General features: G+C 43.3%; 1 protein-coding gene across 1 annotated transcript in view; it reads left to right on the plus strand.

Annotated features, from left to right (window-relative positions):
* LOC145354503 (ectonucleoside triphosphate diphosphohydrolase 4-like) overlaps positions 1-20,641 on the plus strand; it is an 84,070-nt gene that overhangs the window by 56,593 nt on the left and 6,836 nt on the right. Inside the window, exons 8-11 of the mRNA XM_080205927.1 lie at positions 1,718-1,872; positions 6,351-6,517; positions 9,305-9,629; positions 13,495-13,580. Coding sequence (XP_080062053.1) covers positions 1,718-1,872; positions 6,351-6,517; positions 9,305-9,629; positions 13,495-13,580 — 733 coding nt within the window. The remainder of the gene's footprint in view (positions 1-1,717; positions 1,873-6,350; positions 6,518-9,304; positions 9,630-13,494; positions 13,581-20,641) is intronic.

Here is a 20,641-nt window from a genome sequence, read left to right on the forward strand (position 1 = left end):
TAATTTTTTGTTTGTAATTCTTCTTTTGTACAGATGTGCAAGCCCTGTATTTGAATGGGCTCAAAATGTTGCTAGCGTTGTAGCCTCCAACTTTGGTGTCACCACTGAACACCCCATTTGCACCATAAAAGCAGCCAGAATTGAATTGTTTCCCAATGTATCCTTCACTTTGAATCTGAATCTGGTTAAAACCAAGAGCATATCCATATTTGACTTGCTAAGGCTTCTTCAACAGCACCTTCCAAACCCACAACCTCTACTACCTAGAAGGACAAGGGCAGTAGATGCATGGGAGCACCAACATCTGTGGATTTCCCTCCACTGTGGGAGGCACAATGGTTAGCACTGCTGTCTCAGAGCACCAGAGACCCAGGTTCAATTCCGGCCCTGGACATTGTCAATGTGAAGTTTGCACATTCTCCCCATGTCTGCTCCGGTTTCCTCCCACAGACTGCAGATGTGCGGATCAGGTTGATTGGCCATGCTAAGTTCCCCTTAATGTCAGGGCAGTTAGCAGGGTAAATGTGTGGGGTATTGGAATGGATGGGATTGTTGTCGGCTCAGATATGATGGGCCAAATGGCCTCCTTCTGTACTGTAGGGATTCTAGGTTGCAGACCATGATGCCTTGGAACTACATCACTGTTCCTTCAACGTTGCTGGGTCAACCTCCTGGAACTCCCTTCCCAACAGCATTCTGGCTGGACTTACATCACATACCACATGGACTTCAGTGGGTCAAGATAGTGGCTGGCCACCACCTTCTCAAAAGCACTGAGGGAATGGCCAAAAAGTGCTGATCTCACTGGTGACACCCACATCAGAACAACTTTTTTAGAAGTTGCATTGATGCTGTGCTGATAAAGCTTATCAGATTTGAACAGGTTACTGATCTAATCAAGCCCCTTTCTTTTCCTGTTTTCATAGAGTCATAGAGGCTTACAACATGGAAACAGGCCCTTCAGCCCAACTTATCCATGCCACACTTTTTTTTTAAACCCCTAAACTAATCCCAATTGCTGGCATTTGATCCATATCCCTCTGCACCCATCTCACCCATATAACTGCCTAAACACTTTTTAAAAGACAAAATTGTATTACCTCTACTACTGCCTCTGGTAGCTTGTTCCAGACACTCACCACCCTCTGTGTGAAAAAGTTGCCCCTTTGGACCCTTTTGTATCTCTCCCCTCTCACCTTAAACCTATACCCTCTGGTTTAAGACTCCCCTACCTTTGGGAAAAGGTATTGACTTTCTAGCTGATCTGTGCCCATCATTATTTCATAGACCTCTATAAGATCATCCCTTAGCCTTCTACACTCCAGAGGAAAAAGTCCCTGCCTATTCAACATCTCCTTATAACTCAAACCATCAAGTCCTGGTAAATCTTTTCTACACCCTTTCTAATTTAGTAATATCCTTTCTATAATAGGGTGACCAGAATTGCACACAGTATTTCAAGTGTGGCCTTACCAATGTCTCGTACAACTTCAACAAGACTCCCAACTCCTATATTCAGTGTTTTGATCAATTAAACCAAGCATGCTGAATGTCTTCTTCACCATTCTGTCCATCTGTGACTCCACTTTCAAGGAGCTATGAACCCGCTCCCCTAGATTTCTTTGTTCTGTAACTCTCCCCAGTGCCCTACCATTAACTGAGTAAGTCCTACCCTGGTTCAGTCTACCAAAATGCTTCTGTTCTGATCTGTTTTTAGATGATGACGCCCGTGTTGCCGTAACTGTGTCCAGCAATCCTAACCAAGGCCCTGTGATTCGCAAACGCACTGTTGGCATACTGGACATGGGTGGAGCATCTGTTCAAATTGCCTATGAGGTGACAAATCCTGTAACCTACGTCTCACCAGAGCAGGTCAGTAGCTAACTTCATTTGAATTTTTATCAAGGGTATTTACTGAGGATGGCTCCTTTTAGATGATCTCATTGTTTGAGGAATGAGTTACATCGACACCTCTTTCTTGATCCCCTCATTGACCAATGCACGAAGCCACTTTCCAATCTAAAAAAGTAATCAAAATCAATGTTTTTCGGTTTCAGTCTTTGTGTGGATTTCCACTGGGAAGTATTTAATCAATGAGCAAAAGTCAAGGCTGAAGTGAGCTCTGTTGGGATTTCCGTATGCAGTTAGATGGCATTTACACCTGAACAATAGACACACTGGAAAGTACTGGAAGGTAACTTCCAGATGTTGAACTATCTTCTAGTGAGTTGATGCTATTAGCAAGGGAATGATAGAAACATACCACTTAGTATTCCATGGGTATCAGTTAAGGTATTGCTTCTTCATTGTCTGACTAGGTACTCCATAGCCTTCAATAATGAATTCAACAAGTTCAGGCTATGAACCCTAAAGTTAAAGTTTATTTATTAAGTAGGCTTACATTCACACTGCAATGAAGTTACTGTGAAAATCCCCTTCTCCCCACACTCCGGTGCCTGTTCGGGTACACTGAGGGAGAATTTAGCATGGCCAGTGCAACTAACCAGCGCATCTTTGGACTGTGGAGGAAACCAGAGCACCCGGAGGAAACCCACGCAGACACAGGGAGAATGTGCGAACTCCACACAGACAGTGACCCAAGCCAGGAATCGAACCTGTGAGGCAGCAGTGCTAACCATTGTACCACTGTGCAGCCCCGTCCCCCATTTTGGTTCTTAATTTGGCATGTGCTAGTTCAAATTTTGTTTTTAATGTTATTGTTTTCAGACAGAGCTGTTCAGTAGTTGAGCATTTACACTCACTCTGGACTAACGCCTTGTTTCTTTACTACAATTGTTACCACCCTTTTTGTCTATTTCTCCCTTATATCTTCATCATTTAATCTCTCCCTTTCTCTACCCTACTCCAAACCTTCCTCTTTGTACTTCCTGTCCTTCCCCACACATTAGATGATATGTAATCCATCAAATTTCTATCTTCCTTGAGTCCTGAGGAAGAATCACATTGAACTCATTAACTGAGTTTCTCTTCACAGATGCTGCCAGACCTGCCGAGTATTTCCAGAATTTTCTGGTTTTGTTTTGGAATTCCCACAGCTGTGGTATTTTATTTTTATCTCTACCTTGTTAAAATCCCTCCATTGCCCCTTCCCTTTCCTGAAACCTGCTCCGGCTCTACAGTCTTCTGAAAATCTTACATTCTTGTAACTCAGTCATTGTTTGGATCTTCACTTTCCTTGCCCCACCACCTCCCTGGTTGTCCGGGCCCTATGCTTCAAAACTCCCTCTCTAAAACTCTCTAACTGACCTTCCTTAAATCCTGCCTTAATGACCAAGGCTGGAGTTTTATATTGCTTGGGCCAATGAGTGCCTGACCTAGGAGTGCATGAAATCTTGCGGGAAGACCTTGGCTGCTGTCCCATTATCATAGAATCATAGAATCCCTACAGTACCTAAGGAGGCTATTTGGCCTATCAGGTCAGCATGGACCATAATCCCATCCAGCCCTATCCTCGTAACACCACATATTTACCCTGCTAGTCCTCCTGACACTAAGGGACAATTTACCATGGCCAATCAACCTAATCCACACACTTTTGGACTATGGGAGGAAACCTACGCAGACACAAGGAAAATGCAAACTCCTCACAGACAGTGATCCAAGCTGGGAATCGAACCTGTGAGCCTGGTGCCGCTGCACTGTGCCACTATCATTGCACACTCGCTGAAATTTCAATTGATTTGATTTGATTTATTATGATCACATGTATTAACATACAGTGAAAAGTATTGTTTCTGGCGCGCTATTTGGACAAAGCATATTGCTCATGGAGAAGGAAACGAGAGAGTGCAGAATGTAGTGTTACAGTCATAGGTAGGGAGTAGAGAAAGATCAAGTTAATGCGAGGTAGGCCCATTCAAAAATCTGATAGCAGCAGGGAAGAAACTGTTCTTGAGTCATTTGGTACGTGACCTCAGACTTTAGTTATCTTTTTCCCGATGGAAGAAGGTGGAAGTGAGCACATTAAGGGTGTGTGGAGTCCTTAATTATGTGGCGGGTGTTTGTGAGAGCCAGAAGCATGTCAGCTAACAATCATTTAGACAACTTAACCCATTAAGGGGCCAATTGAAAGCAATTTGACATGGGCTGTCTATTTTTATGGTTGGCAGGCAGGCTGATTGGCCAGGCAGCCTTTACGTTTTAGCTTCAACCTTGATCCAGGGTGGGATAAGATGTAAGGGCTGAAATAAAATTTAAAACAGGGTTGAGGCTTGTTTTTGAATGTGCTGTTCAGGCATTATTTGCAGGGTTTTATCATTGAGATTTAATTTGTACAGCTTCGCATCGCTTCTTGAGGGAGCCCATTACGGAGTGGCACAGTGGTTAGCACAGCTGCCTCACAGCGCCAGAGGCCCAGGTTTGATTTCCAGCTTGGGTCACTGTCTGTGAAGAGTGTGCCTGTTCTCCCTGTGTCTGCGTGGATTTCCTCCCCCAGTCCAAAAGACGTGCTGGTTAGATGCATCAGCCATTTTAAACTCTCCCTCAATGTATCCGAAGAGGTGCTGGAGTGTGGTAACTAGGAGATTTTCACAATCACTTCATTCCAGTATTAATGTAAGCCTACTTGTGATTAATAAATAAACTTTAAACTAGAAGCACCAAGGATTGCCTTGTATCTATTTGTACTTGGCAAGTTTCAGCAGAACGACATTTGCTGTCAGTCGGATGAAAGGGATGTTTTTTATAATGGCTCTCGATTTTTGCCAGACGAGATAGGAGCTGCTGCCTGACCAGTTACAGCCCGTGCTCCTTTGCTATTGTTTTGACCTGTTTGTCTGTAGATAACAACATTCCAATTCAAGGTTCTGTCGAGGGTCAGACTTGGTTGTTAGTCAAATGTACTAAACACAAAGTTCCAACAGACAAGGGAAAGATGGAAGGGCAGCATTGGTAATGAAGGTTATATGGTCACACAGCTGACACTATATAAAACTGGTTAAATTCCTGTGGCATTACACACATTGTGTCAACACTAATCGCCCTAGGGCGTGGAGACGTAATTCAAGCCTCGTTCTAAAGCCTGACATTCTGTCCTTATTCTTCTATAATACTTTGATCATAGTGCTTTTCATGATTTCAGACGGCCCCAAAGTATTTTTATGTCTCATGAAGTGTAGCCTCTTGTTGTAATATAATCAATAGCAAAACACAGCAGTTCAGGAAGCAACCAGTGGAACTGGTAAGAATGTTGGACTCATCAGACTGAAGACAGCTGATTGGAAGATGCAAAGAGAAGGCACCACAGTGCTGCCTTTGGCAGGAGGGTATAATTACAGCACAAGTTTACACAGGCACTTTTCAGTATAAATATAAACAAAGGAATTCATTACAGAAGTGTTAACACCAATTCTGAGTAGAATTTTTAATATTATAGAAACTGAACTTTTCTTTTAAGAAGAGCTTTGAGACCGGTAGTGATCCAGTGAAATTAGAAGTAGGAGTAGAACATTTGGCCCTTCTAGCCTGGTCCGCCCATTCATTTTGATCATCAAAGTCAATATCCTGATTACCCCTGCCCCCCAATCCAATCACAACATGGGCAGTCTTCACTCTTTCTGGTTGTATCACAGCTTGATATGGCTCCTGCTCTGCCAAGACCACAAGAAACTACAAAGGGTCGTGAGTGAAGCCCAGTCCCATCGTGCAAACCAGCCTCCCATCCATTGACTCTGTCTAACACTTCGGAAAAGCAGTCAGCATAACTAAGGACCCCACACACCCCGGATGTAGTGTCTTCCACCTCCTTCTGTCGGGAAAAAGATACAAAATTCTGAGGTCACATACCAACCGACTCAAGAACAGCTTCTTCCCTGCTGACATCAGACTTTTGAATGGACTTACCTTGCAATAAGTTAATCTCTTTCTACACCCTCGCTATGACTGTAACACTACATTCTGCACTCTCTCCTTTCCTTGTCTATGAATGGTATGCTTTGTCTGTATAATGTGCAAGAAACAATACTTTTCACTGTATACTCATACATGTGACAATAATAAATCAAATCTGAGTTTCAGTTTGGGGACTGACTGACTCTGATGCGAGATAGAATTATTGAAAAATTGTTTCGTCCCCAGCATTGATGGATTTCGCCTCTGAGAAGGAGACAGTTCATCCAAAAAACATGAAAGGAGATTTATTTATTTTTCGTTCCTTTTGGCTTTTTTTTTTGTAAGGAAGGATAGGGGATTATTTCTGTGGATTTTGTTTTGTGGAGGCTTTTGTAGTGCAGAGAAAAAGTATTCAAGAGACTGTATGTGCCTTCCGGATTGTATTAATTTAACTTTATAAAACATGTCATTCTGGCTAAGCTGCAGGTTTATCATTGCAGGAAGAAGCTGCAAAAGGTTTACTGGCTGAATTCAACCTCGGCTGCGACTTGCATCATACTGAGCACGTGTACAGGGTTTATGTCACTACTTTCCTGGGATTCGGTGGTAATTATGCCCGGCAACGCTATGAAGATCTCATTTTCAATAATACCACTAATACAAATAGGTACGTGACTATGAGAGGGCTAGAATACAAGAGCAGGGATGTACTTCTGAGACTCTGGTCAGACCCCATTTGGAATATTGTGAGCAGTTTTGGGCCCCGTGCCTAAGGAAGGATGTGCTGGCCTGGAATCAGAGGAGGTTCACAAGAATGATCCCTGGAATGAAGAGTTTGTAGTATGAGGAATGGTTGAGGACTCTGGGTCAGTACTCGTTGGAGTTTAGAAGGATGAGGGGGGATCTTATTCAAACTTACAGGAGGCCTGGATAAAGTGGACGTGGAGAGAACATTTCCACTAGTAGGAAAGTCTAGATCCAGAGGGCACAACCTCAGGCTAAAGGGACCATCCTTTAAAACAGAGATGAGGAGGAATTTCTTCAGCCAGAGAATGGTGAATCTGTGGAATTCTTTTTCACAGATGGCTGTGGAGACCAGATCATTGCGTGTCTTTAAGACAGAGATAGATAGGTTATTGATTGTTAAGGGGATCAGGGGTTATGGGGAAAAGACAGGAGAATGGGGATGGGAAAAATATCAGCCATGATTGAATGGCAGAGCAGATTCGATGGGCCAAATGGCCTAATTCTGCTCCAATGTCTTATGGTGTTAAGGTGACATACCATAGGATGGTAGTTTATGGTCGGCAACCCAAGCATGGCAGTGGTTCACCGTGCAGGTCGGGGCTATCTGTTGTGAACTGGGAGATGGTTGGCAGTGGCTTCAGTGCCCCAAATTAGGGCACGGGAATCGCATTGTGTTCATGTTCCTGATTCCTGGCCAGCATTCCTTGTTTTAAATTCCTGTGCATAGCTTTTGGGTGAGGCTGGATGGAAGGATTGAGAAATTGTTCCAGTCCCAACACTGACAGATTTCACCTCTGAGAATACAGTTCATCCAAAACACACAGAAAAGGAGATTTATTTGTCTTTTATTTCTTTTGGCTTTTTTTCTGTAAGGGAGGGTAAGGGGTTATTTCTGAGGGTATTATTTTGGTGACCTAGGGACGAGAGCAAGTATTCAAGAGATTGTTTCTGTACGCATCTCTCACAATGTATTCACTCCTCTGTTTGTGGTCAGACGTTGGCTGTTCATGCTCACTTTTACTGGCTAGTACAGTAGAGGATGGTCAGCACTAAAAGAGGAAGAGCAGAAAATTGGGGGGAAGTGGGCAGGTTTTATTGGAACTGATTAAAAACAATACTGAAAAGCAGAATGATGCATTTGCCACATATCACTAGAAGGGAAAGGATGAACCTTATATCTAGATAGCATCTTTCATACACTCGGGATGTCTCAAGGCGCTGGGGTGGCACAGTGGTTAGCGTTGCTGCCTCATAGAGCCCGGGACCTCGGTTTGATTCCCAGCTTGGGTCACTGTCTGTTGGAGTTTGCACATTCTACCTGTGTCTGTATGGGTTTCCTCCGGGTGCTCTTGTTTCATCCCACCGTCTGAAAGATGTGCTGATAGGTGCATTGGCTGTGCTAAATTCTCCCTCAGTGTACCCGAACAGTGTGATGACTGGGAGGATTTTCACAGTAACTTCATTGCAGCTTTAATGTAAGCCTACTTGTGACACAAATAAACATAAACTTGTTTGTTTGCCTAGGTTTAAGTGGATATTATTTAAATTTGATTTCTGCTGCACCAAAATGCTAACATAACTCTTGTTATTTCAGGACAAGTATTTATCATAAAGCTATATATTTTGAAATTGGCACCACATTGTGCACTGGTTATAATTCTTACTGTCTTCTGTGCAAATGATGTCTGGAACAACAGCAAACAAATGAATGACTTAAGAATTAGTCGAGTGGTTCAGACGGTTTAAATACAGAATAATAATGGATACCTGGGCTGACCTACAGGCTGGATCTATGAGTGTCATAGAATCATAGAATCCTTACAGTGCAGGAAAAGGCAATTCATCCCATCAAGTCTGCACCACCTCTCCAAAAGAGCAGGCCCACCCCTTTGCTCTATCCCTGTAATTCCACACATTTACCATGGCCAACACATTTGGGCCACTAAGGAGTAATTTAGCATGGCCAATCAACCTAAACTGCACATCTTTGGAGTGCGGGGGGAAACCGGAGCATCAGGAGGAAACTCACACAGACACAGGGAGAACGTGCAAGCTCCACAAAGACAGTCACCCGTGTGTGTATGTATTTAAATTAATGTATATATATTAAAGTTTATTTATTTATTAGTCACAAGAAAGGCACACATTAACACTGCAATTAAGTTACGTAAAGCTCCTTCAGTCACCACACTCCAGCACCTGTTCGGGTCAATGAACCTAACCAGCACGTCTTTCAGATTTCAGGAGGAAATCGGAGCACTCAGAGGAAACCCACGCAGACACGGGGAAAACATGCAAACTCCACACAGTGACCAAGGCAGGAATTGAACTCGGGTCCCTGGCACTGTGAGGCATCAGCGCTAACCATTGTGCCACCGTGCACGCCCCTGTCTCAATATTAAAATTAATACCTATATATTAGAATTGCGAATACCAGGACAATGACAAAGTAGCACTGTAATTACAGTTTAGACAGCTTTTTTTATTAATCGTTGCCAAAATGTTGTCAGGGCAAGCTAAGTATATGTAAAACTGATTTCAAAAATCAAATCAAAAGCAAAACAGGATATAAACATGAAATCGATATGTAGATGGATGTCACTTTTTCAGGTACAGATTAATTGGAACAAATGACAGGGGAAAGAAAGATTGTTTAACTCAGTGGAAATATATGTTGGAATACAGAACGGTTGCTTTTGTTTTGCAGATTACTTGGCCACCGTATAGGTATGAGCGCAGAGAGCCCCTATCTCGATCCCTGCTTGTCTCTTGAAACAACTGACACCATTCAGAAGGATGAACAGACATTCTTCCTGAAAGGAACCGGGAACTTTGACGAGTGTTGCAAGCAAATGAAACCATTCCTGAGCAAAGGGAATGAGGCAAACTCTTCGCTCAATGGGATGTATCAGTCCCCCATTGACTTCTATAATAGTGAATTCTATGGATTCTCTGAGTTTTATTACTGTACTGAAGACGTGTTGCGGATAGGAGGTCAATATGATGGTGTTAAGTACAAGAAAGCAGCCCAGGTATGGAAATCCAGTGCTTCTCTTACATGGTCAGAAAAATTAATTTTATAAAATAATATACAATGTTCTAAAATATAAAATTTACAGATCAGAAGCCATTCTTTTTTATTCTTTCGTGGGATGGGAGCATTGCTGGCTGGGCCAGAGTTTATTGTCCATCTCTGATTGCCTCTTAAGAAAATAGTTTTGAGCTGTTTCCTTGAGCCACTGTAGTCCCTGAGGTGTAAGTACACCCACAGTGCTCTTAGAGAGGGAATTCTAGCACTTTGACCCAGTGACGGTGAAGGAACGGCGATATATTCCCAAGTTGGGATGGTATGTGGCTTGGAGGACAAGCGGTGATGTTCCCAAGCATCTGCTGCTCTTGTCTAAGATGATAACGATTGCTGGCTTGGAAGGTGTTGTTGAAGGAGCCTTGGTGAGTTACAGCTGTGCATCTTGTCTATGATACATATTGCTGCCACTGTACATCAGCGGTGGAGGGAATAAATGTTTAAGGTGGTGAATGGGGTGCCAGTGAAGTGGGCTGCTTTGTCCTGAATGGTGTCAACCTTCTGGAGTGTATTTGGAGCTGCACCCATCCAGGCAAATGGGAAGTATTCCATCACACTCCTAACTTGTGCCTTGAAGATAGTGGACAGGCTTTGGGGAGTCAGGAAATGAGTTACTCATTGCATAGATCTAGCCTATTTTTGTAATCCATTTGAGTTTCTGGTCAATGGTAACCCCCAGAACATTGATCAAGTTGAAGTTTATTTATTAGTCATAAGTCGGCTTACATTAACTTAAAATCCTATAGTCGCCACGTTCTGGTGTCTGTTCAAGTACACTAAGGATCACTTTAGCATGGCCAATCCACCTAACCTGCATACCTTTTGGACTAAGAGGGGAAACCGCAGCACCCAGAGGAAATCCACGTAGACATGGGGAGAACGTGCAAACTCCACACAGTCAGTCACCCAAACCAGGAATCGAACCCGGGTCCCTGGTGCTGTGAGTCAACAGTGTTAACCACTGTGCCACCGTGCTGCCTCAATAGTGGGCGATTCAGTGAGTAATCACAGTAAAAAGTCTGACAACTTCAACGCAGATAAATGTGTAGTCGTCCATTTTGGCAGAACCAACGGGATGAACGAGTACACTATCAAGGGCAGAAGTCTGAGTAGTGTTGAAGAGCAGAAGGATCTTGGGGTCCGGGTCCACAGGACTCTTAAATCGGCCTCGCAGGTGGAGGAGGTGGTCAAGAAGGCGTATGGTGTACTGGCCTTCATTAATCGAGGGATTGAGTTTAGGAGTCGGGAGGTAATGCTGCAACTTTATAAGACCCTTGTCAGGCCTCATTTAGAGTATTGTGCGCAGTTCTGGTCGCCTCACTATAGGAAAGATGTAGAAGCTATTGAGAGGGTACAGAGGAGATTTACAAGGATGTTGCCTGGACTGGGAGGCATGCCTTATGAAGTTAGGTTGAGGGAGCTGGGACTCTTTTCCCTGGAGAGACGAAGGTTGAGAGGCGACCTGATAGAAGTTTACAAAATGTTGAGAGGAATAGATAGGGTGGACTCTCAGAGGCTATTTCCCCAGGTTGAAATGGTTGCTACGAGAGGACACAGATTTAAGGTGCGGGGAGGGAGGTTCAGAAGTGATGTTAGGGGTAAGTTTTTCACTCAGAGGGTGGTGAGTGAATGGAATCGGCTGCCGTCAGTGGTGGTGGAGGCGAACTCGCTGGGGTCTTTTAAAAGACTTCTGGATGAGTATATGGGGTTTAATGAGATTGAGGGTTATAGATAGGTCTGTAGGTTGGTAGGTGTTGATGTGATCGGCACAACTCGTGGGCCGAAGGGCCTGTTTGTGCTGTAGTGTTCTATGTTCTAACACCAGGTTTTGGTCCAACCGATTTATTTGATAATACTCACAACCTTTCGAGGGGACTGCCTCTTCGTCAGGTGAATGGAGAGTTCTGGCCTCAGACACAGCATATAAAGCACTGTGTCTGAGGCCAGAACTCTCCATTCACCTGACGAAGAGGCAGTCCCCTCGAAAGCTTGTGAGTATTATCAAATAAATCGGTTGGACCAAAACCTGGTGTTGTCAGACTTTTTACTGCGTTTACGCCAGTCCAACGCCGGCATTCCCACATCAGTGAGTAATGCCATTGAATGTCTAGAGGAGATGGTTAGATACCTTCCTGTTGGAGTTGGTCATTGCCTGCTTTCTATCTGGTGTGAATGTTGTCACTTAGCAACCCAAGCCTGGACGTTGTCCAGATCTTGCTGCATTTGGATATGGATGGGATTGCTTCAGTATCTGAGGAATCACAAATAGTGCTGAACATTGTGCAGTGATCAGTGAAAAATGCACTTCTGATCTTAATGTTGGAGGGAAAGTCATTGAAGCATATGGTCCGCATGAGCCTTCTCTCACTCCTCTTCGTCAACCCATCAGCACCATCTTCTATTCTTTCCTCCCTTGTATGCTTATCTACCTCAACTGCACTTGTATAGAGAGTTCCACATTCCTAACCAACCCTCTTGAACAGAAATGGGTAACGTTTCATCAATAGGACAGGTTAGAATCATAGAATCCTTACAGTGCAGAAAGAGGCCATTCAGCCCATCAAGTCTGCACCGACAACAATCCTACCCAGGCCCTATCCCTGTAACCCCATATATTTACCCCACTTATGTCTCTAACCTACACATCGCGTGACACTAAGAGGCAATTTAGCATGGCCAGGGCACCTAACCACATATGTTTGGACTGTCAGATAATAATAGGGGGCCCAACGCAGATCCCTTGATAAGCTCTGGACCCTAGCTTCTAGTCGCTAAAGCAGCTATCTGTCATCACCCTCTGTCTCCTACAACTGAGCCAATTTTGAATCCAATTTATCAAATTACCCTAGATCCCATATGGGACCTTGTCAAAGGCTTGCTGAAATCCATATAAAGTACATCGACTGCACTACCCTCGTCTACACACCTGGTCACCTCAAAATATTCAATCAAATTTGAGGCATGACCTCCTGACGAAGCTATGCTGACTGTTCCTGATTAAGCTATGCCTCTCCAAGTGGAGATAGATGCTCTCCTTCGGAAGTTTCTCCAATAGTTTCCCTATCATTGATGGTTTAGTTCCCTGATTTATTTTCTACAACCCTTCTTAAATAGTAGAACCACATTAGCTGTCCTCCAATCATCTGGCACCTCCCCTGCGGCCAGAGAGGAGCTGAAAATTTGGGTCAGAACCCCTGCAATCTCCTCCCTTGCCTTCCACAGCAGCCTGGGACACATTCACCTGGACCTGGAGATTTATCCATTTTTAAGGCTGTCAACACCTCCAATACCTTGTCCTTCTCTATGTCAATTTGCTTAAGAACCTCACAGTATCTCTCCCTGAATTCCATACCGTTGTCCTCATTCTCTTGGGTGAAGATGGTGTGAAATAAATATGAGGCTTGTACCACAATGAATAGGTGACAAGGCACGGCCTCCTTACCGAGCCTCACTGGCAGTAGTCTTGCTTTTTTTTTCCTCTGAATGTGGATGAAAGTGGCAAGGTATTTATTTCCTGTGACTTTGTATTCATCACTTTGAGAATTAGCCTGCAACTGGCAAGGATGAGCTAGTTAGATTGTGTTGACTACAATTTAGCAGTTCCAAATTTGACATTTGAGAAAAGCAGGGAACAGTAAAGCAACAAATTGAATTTGCCATTGTATCTGCAAATACATCAACAGTTTTGTACTGAATGTATAGTTGTGGATTATCATCTATGCAAACCTGATGGGAGTGTGTTCCATGACAAATTTTTGTGATAACTGACAGCCTTTAAGATTAATTTTATTTCACCCCAACTTTTTTTTTAGGATTACTGTGCTACCAAATGGATGACGCTAAAAGAGCGGTTTGATCTCAATTTGTTTTCATCCCACGCCGACCTTCACAGATTGAAGTAAGTTGTGCCAAAGACTTATCTTAATGGTGCAGAAGCTTGAGCAGATTGACATAAATCTCTGCCCAAGTAAACTTTCAAGGACTCTGGATGGTGTGTGTGTGTGTGTGTGTGTGTGTGTGTGTGTGTGTACGCACCAGAATATCAACTGAGAAACTGTATTAAATGAAAACATATAAAGATTATTTTCCAAATCCCCCCAACACAATTGGGTAAATCCAGACTTCGAGTCAGGAATAGAGAAGGACATGACTTGATAGGGAAATTAAGGATGAGCATCAAATGCTGGCCTTGCCAGCGATGTTTATGTCCCATCAGCAAATATTTAAAAAATGCTCTAAGTATGTCCTTTCTTCCTTCGCTGTGTTTGTCCCAGTCCTTTTATTGGAGGAAAAAAGGAGAAAGAAAAACAGAATTTTTTATTTGGAATGTTCCTGAACAATAAGCCACCCCCCAGTTATCTGTTTGGAGAGTGGTACTGACAAATGTAGTGTAGGCTGTCTTGTATTTTTAGAATGGTTACTGCACAGCAGGAGGTCATTCAGCGCAGCATGTCTGTGCTGGCTGTCTGCAGGAGCAATTCACCGAGTGACTTTTCCCCAAAGTCCTCCCAGATAGTGATCCAATTCTCATTAAATAAATACTGGTCTAGCCAGCGACACCCACATCCAATCAAAGAATAAGAACAAAGAACAGGAACAGGCCCTTCGGCCAATCAACACAACACCTTTCCATAGAGTCATAGAGGTTTACAACATGGAAACAGGCTCTTTGGCCCAACTTGTCCTTGCTGCTCTTTTTTCTAAAACCCCTAAGCTAATCCCAATTGCCTGCATTTGCCCCATATCCCACTATACCCATCGTGCCCATGTAACTATTTAAATACTCTTTAAAAGATAAAATTGTACCCGCTTTTACTACTACCACTGGCAGCTTGTTCCAGACACTCACCACCCTCTGTGTGAAAAACATTGCCCCTCTGGACACTTTTGTATCTCTCCCTTCTCACCTTAAACCCATGCCCTCTAGTTTTAGACTCCCCTACTTTTGGGAAAAATTATTGACCATCTAGCTGACCTGTGCCCCTCATTATTTTATAGACGTCTATAAGATCACCCCTCAGCCTCCTATGCTTCAGAGAAAGAAGTTCCAATCTATTCAGCCTCTCCTTATAACTCAATCCATCAAATCCCAGTAGCATTCTAATAAATCTTTTCTGCACTCTTTCTAGTTTAACATTCTTTCTATAATTGGGTGACCAGAATTGTACACAGTATTCCAAGTGTGGCCTTACCAATGTCTTGTACAACTTCAACAAGACGTCCCAACTCCTGTATTCAATGTTCTGACCGATGAAACCAAGCATGCCGAATGCCTTCTTCGCCACTCTGTCCACCCATGACTCCACTTTCAAGGAGCTATGAACATGTACCTCTAGATCTCTTTGTTCTGTAACTGTCCCCAACACCCTACCATTAACTAAGTTGTGCCCTGGTTCAATGTACCAAAATGCATCACCTCGTATTTGCTAAATTAAACTCCATCTGCCATTTGTCAGCCCACTAGCCCAATTGATCAAGATCTTAACGACCTCTTGCGTCTACGTGGTCAATGTCCCTCCACTCCCTGCCTCTTTATGTATCTGTCAAGATGCCTCTTAAATGTTGCTTCCACCAAACTCTCAGGCCGTGCATTCCAGATCCTAACTATTCTTGGCATGAAAATGATTTTTCTCATTGAGCTCTTTGTCAGTTACCTTAACTCTGTGCCTTCCGATTCTCGATCCTTCCGCCAGTGGAATGGTTTCTCCCTGTCTACTCTATCCAGACCCCATTGTGATTTTGAATACCTCTATCAAATCTCCTCTCAGCCTTCTGTTTCTGAAGGAAAATAACCTCTTTAGTCTGCCTAAGTAACTGTAATTCCTTATCCCTGGAACTATTCTTATGAATCTATTCTGCCCTCTAACGCCTTTACATCCTTCCTAAAGTCTGGTGCCCAGAACTGAAAGCAGTACTCCAACTGAGGCAAAACCAGTGCTTTATACAAGTTTAACATAATTACCTTGCTTTTGTACTTTACATCTCTATTGATAAAGCCCTGGTTGCCATTTACAGCTGATTGTGCTACCAACAGAGCTTCAATGTCCAGAGTTGGAACAAACTATTCCAAATTTTCTAACTTGCAAACCTGACACCAAAATCCTAGATGCTATAAGTTTTTTTACAAATGTAAACACTGTCCCACAATGTTGCTTCAAGTGAAGATTCTCAGTTATTCTTCAACTGAAAGGGACACATTGGAATTCAAACTGCAAATCCACATGGGAGGGGTGTGGTGTTAGTTCTGGTTACCAAATCAAGATAACATGAATCATGGAGGAATGCTACACATAAACTCACATTATCCCAAATGTGTTGTTAGTGCTCAGATTTCTCAAGGGCAATTAGTGATGGGCAATAAGTGCTGACCTAGCCAGCGACACACACATCCAGTGAAAGAATAACAATAAAAAACAGGACAGCACGGGGACAGGCCCTTCAGCCCGCCAAGCTTCTGCCAACATGATGCCTTTCTAAACTAAAGACCTATTGCCTCTATGTGGTCCATATCCCTCTATTAACTGCTTATTCATGTATCTGTCAAGATGCCTCTTAAACATTGCTATTGTATCTGTGTCTACTGCTTCCTCTGACAGCGCATTCTAGGCACTTACTAACATCTGTGTAAAAAAAACTTGCCTCTCACATCTCCTTTAAACTTTCCCCCTTTTACCTTAAACCCATGTCCCCTAGTAATTGACATTTCTACCCTGGGAAGAAGACCCATGCCTCTCATAATTTTGTAACTTGTATCAGGTTAATCCTCAGCCTCTGACATTTAAGTGAAAACAAACTAAGTTTTTCCAATCTCTCCTCATAGCTAATACCCTCCAAACCAGGCAACATCCTGGTAAATCTTTTCTGTACCCTGTCCAAAGTCTCCACATCCTTCTGGTGGTTTGGCAATCATGACTGTATGCAGTATTCCAAATGTGGCCTAACTAAAATTCTACACAATAAATACTTTACAAGTATCTTTGTAACAAAATTTGTGCTGAAAGACTAGGACTTAGTAAACACAGCACCTCTGTTCAAGTAGAGGACAATACAGGACATTATAGCACAGTTGGCCTGACTCAATTGTAAATAAACTTCTGGTAGCCATAATATAGCATGACATTAGTTAACACTTACAGAGGTGTTACAGAATGGCTGAGGGAGCACTCATTGTAAAGGACTGGTTGCACAGGGGCACAGTGGATAGCACTGGTGCCTCACAGCGCCAGGGACCCAGGTTTGATTCCTGGCTTGGATCTTTGTCTGTGTGGAGTTTGCACATTCTCCTTGTGTCTGCATGAGTTTCCTCCAGATGCTCTGGTTTCTTCCACAGTCCAAAGACGTGCGGGTTAGATGGATTGGCCATGCTAAAGTGCCCCTTAGTGTGAGGGGGGACTAACTAGGGTAAATGCATGGGATTATGGGAATAGGGCCTGGGTGGGATTGTGGTTGGCAGACTCAATGGGTCGAATGGCGTTCCTCTGCACTGTAGGATTCTGTGATTCTAGGTCGTACTTGACAAATGTTTGATTTTTTGAGAAAATCGGTGCATGAATAGAGGGAATGAGATGGATGTTGTACTCGTAGCAACTCAGGATATTTTTGATGAAGTGCCCCATGAGAGATTGTTATATAACTGAAGACATGTGGTCTGAAGGGGAATATAGTCAGATGACTAAGGGACAGAAAGGTCTCGTTCATGGGGGTAAGGCAATGGATATTTTTCAGAAAGGTGTATTGCCATGCCCCAAGACTTCGTGCTGCACCTTTGTTTCTGATTTGAATTGATGATATTAGCATACTTAAATGGATGAATAATATCTTAAGATTACCAACAATGCCAGTTTAATGGTAAATTGTGTGGGAATTTACATAACAATGTGGCCTCATTGTCAGAATGCTCAGATAGGCCACAGATGCAGATCAATGCAGAGAAAAGTGAAATAATAGCTTACAGGGATAGAAACTGTGAATTTCTAACTGAGATTACATCCAAGGCTTCTGATTAACTGAACTATAAATACAAGCAGTAAAGATCATCATAAAGGTAAATGAGATTCTGAGTCTTACACAAAGAAGCTAAAATAAAGTCAAAGTTAATTTACTAGTCACAAGTAGGCTTATATTAACACTGCAATGAAGTTCCTGTGAAATTCCTCTGGGGCCTGTTCGGGTATACTGAGGGAGAATTTGGCCAATCCACCTAACCAGCACATCTTTCAGACTGTGGGAGGAAACCGGAGCACCTGGAGGAAACCCATGCAGAAATGGGGAGAACATGCAAACTCCACACAGACAGTGACCCAAGCCAGGTATTGACCCCAGGTCCCTGGCACTGTGAAGCAGCAGTGCTAACCACCATGCCGCCCCAAGGGAAGTAACATTGAGCTTGTACATGACATTGGTTAGACAATAATTAGAGCATTAAAGCCACAGCACAGGCACCATGATGATTGACAAGAATTGTAGCGGCCATTAAAATCAATAAAATGTGAAAGCAGAGTTGAACAAATGGGGACTTTTTCATTCTGAAAACGATTAAGGGAAGATGTAATTGAGATTTTAAAAATTATGAAACATTTTGAGAGTACAGAGAAAAGATTGGCTGTAGTTTACTGGGCTCACCCACAACTTGGTCGCCGACCTCCATGCTCCCGTCCCCCTAAACTAAAGGGTTTGGCTGGATGGTCTGTTGGTGGGGAGTTGCTTGCAGCAATTTAATGATTTAATGCTGTGTAAATTGCTTCAAGGCAATACTTATCTCTGAAATCCCACCTTAGAGACCTGCCAGCCAATCGGTTTAGTCCCAACAGTGCCAGCCAGCAGTGGTCAGGGCTCGTACTATACAGGCAGTCCCAGTTCGTACTATGCAGGCAGTCCCAGCATGCCAAGCCTGGGTAAGCCTAGGGTTGGGGGAACTCAGTGGTGAAGGCAGTGGGCGAGGGGGGTGGGTTCAAGAAGGGAGAGCCTAACTTTGGATCCAAGGGACCAACAATGGAGGTTCTCACCTCTCTTGCATGATACCAGCTTGTGCAGCTAAAGCTGCTGGATTTTCTGCATGGCATGGGCCTCCCTCCACTCATCCACATCCCACCCACCACCTGCCTTGGGGAAATTGTCGTGGGCTACGTAAGGGCCTCATTAGGCCACAAGTGGGCAGGTTCCAAAACACCACCTCTATTCCCCAGAAAAAATCAGACAGGCTGGGGCAAACAGGTAGATGTAGGAGAGGCCACTCGTTGGATCTTGTATGCTTCCCTATATTCAAACCTGTCAACTGGTGGGAAAATCCGTAAAAAGGGCTCATTAACTGAGGAAGCCTTTAGGAAGGATAGTTGTTCTGCACGTTAAGCATTTTGGAACATGGAACGCTATATTGTATGGTCCTATTGAGGCAGAGATTTAACATTTCAAAGGAAATTGCACTAGTATTTGAAAAAAAAGAATAAAGGCAAATTATTAGAATCCCTACGGTGCAGAAGGAGGCCATTTGGCCCATTGAATCAGCACCAATCACAATCATGCCCAGACCCTGTACCTGGAACCCCACTTTTGCCTTGCTAATCCCCTGACACTAGGGTCAATTTAGCATGGCCAATCAACGCACATCTTTGGACTGTGGGAGGAAATTGGAGCACCCAGAGGTAAGACACGGGGAGAACGTGCAAACTCCACACACGCAGTGATCTGAGGCTGGAATCAAACCCGGGTTGGCGCTGTGAGGCAGCAATGCTAACCACTGTCCCACCCCAAAGTTGTAAGGCAACTCTAAAGACTTGAGCAAATAGTCTCGGCAGATACTCCAATGACATTCCAATGGTGTGCTTCACTGTAAAGTGCTTAGGAGCATCCTGAAGTTATAAGAGGTGGTGAAGTTCTTTTTCTTTAAACAAGTGACCCATTTGAAAAGCCACAAGAACAGTGGATTGAGAGGTCACTGCATCCTGTAAATTCTGTGACCCACCGACTTCCCCCAATCGGTTTTGAACAGATAAGATGGCATCCCTGAAACTCTCACTGTGAGAAGATTGAGTTGTTCAGTGAGTAGGAATGACCGGGGCTGTCAGTTCCACCAATGATATATAGAGTCCAAAATTCTTACAGATCAGAGGTGAGCCATTGTTGATTTGATGTGATTTATTATTGTCACGTGTATTAGCATACAGTGAAAAATATTATTTCTTACACGCTATACAGACAAAGCATACTGTTCATAGAGAAGGAAACAAGAGAGTGCAGAATGTAGTGTTACAGTCATAGCTAGGGTGTAGAGAAAAATGAACTTAATTGTTGCAATGACGTTCGTGAGCTGTGTAGGTGTCAGATTAATGAAGTTGCTTTGATAAGTAACCTTTATACGTATCCTTTTAATTTTCATTTTCAGTAAATTTAATCTGGCAGCTCTAATGAATCAGTGTGTCAGCAGAACGACAACTGCCTCACATTGTGAAGCTTTATTTAATTAGAATAAAAGTCTCTTAAATAGTGTTTGTTTAACAACATTTTGGCAGTACCCAAGTATATCTGGAGTCCTGTGTCCAAAAGCCATACCAACAAGCCTCTACACCATAATCTTTTATACAGTTCCAAGAGCAAGAACATGTTGATGCTGTTTGAATACGTTTGAACCATTTTACCGTGTACAAAATGCTGAAACTCAGTTAAAATGTTGAAAGATTTGAACACTATTTCAAAATTTAACAAATACTCCTGTTTGTGCATAGAGAGGCTCTGTTATACCAGAAATTGGAGCAGGAGTAGGCCATTCGGCTCCTCAAACTTCCATCCATGTTGAATAGGGTCAAAACTGATCCCAGACCTCAAACTTCACTTTCCTGCCCAATCCCCATACCCCTTGATTTTCTAGAGTTCAAGTGTTGTTCCATGCTGACCACTGTGCCACCATGCTGCTCTTTGGCCCAACTTGTCCATGCCGACCAGAGTTCCTAAACTGAACTAGTC

The sequence above is a fragment of the Carcharhinus amblyrhynchos genome, chromosome 17 (assembly GCF_965287045.1).
Source record: "Carcharhinus amblyrhynchos chromosome 17, sCarAmb.v2.hapA, whole genome shotgun sequence".
Taxonomy (NCBI): domain Eukaryota; kingdom Metazoa; phylum Chordata; class Chondrichthyes; order Carcharhiniformes; family Carcharhinidae; genus Carcharhinus; species Carcharhinus amblyrhynchos.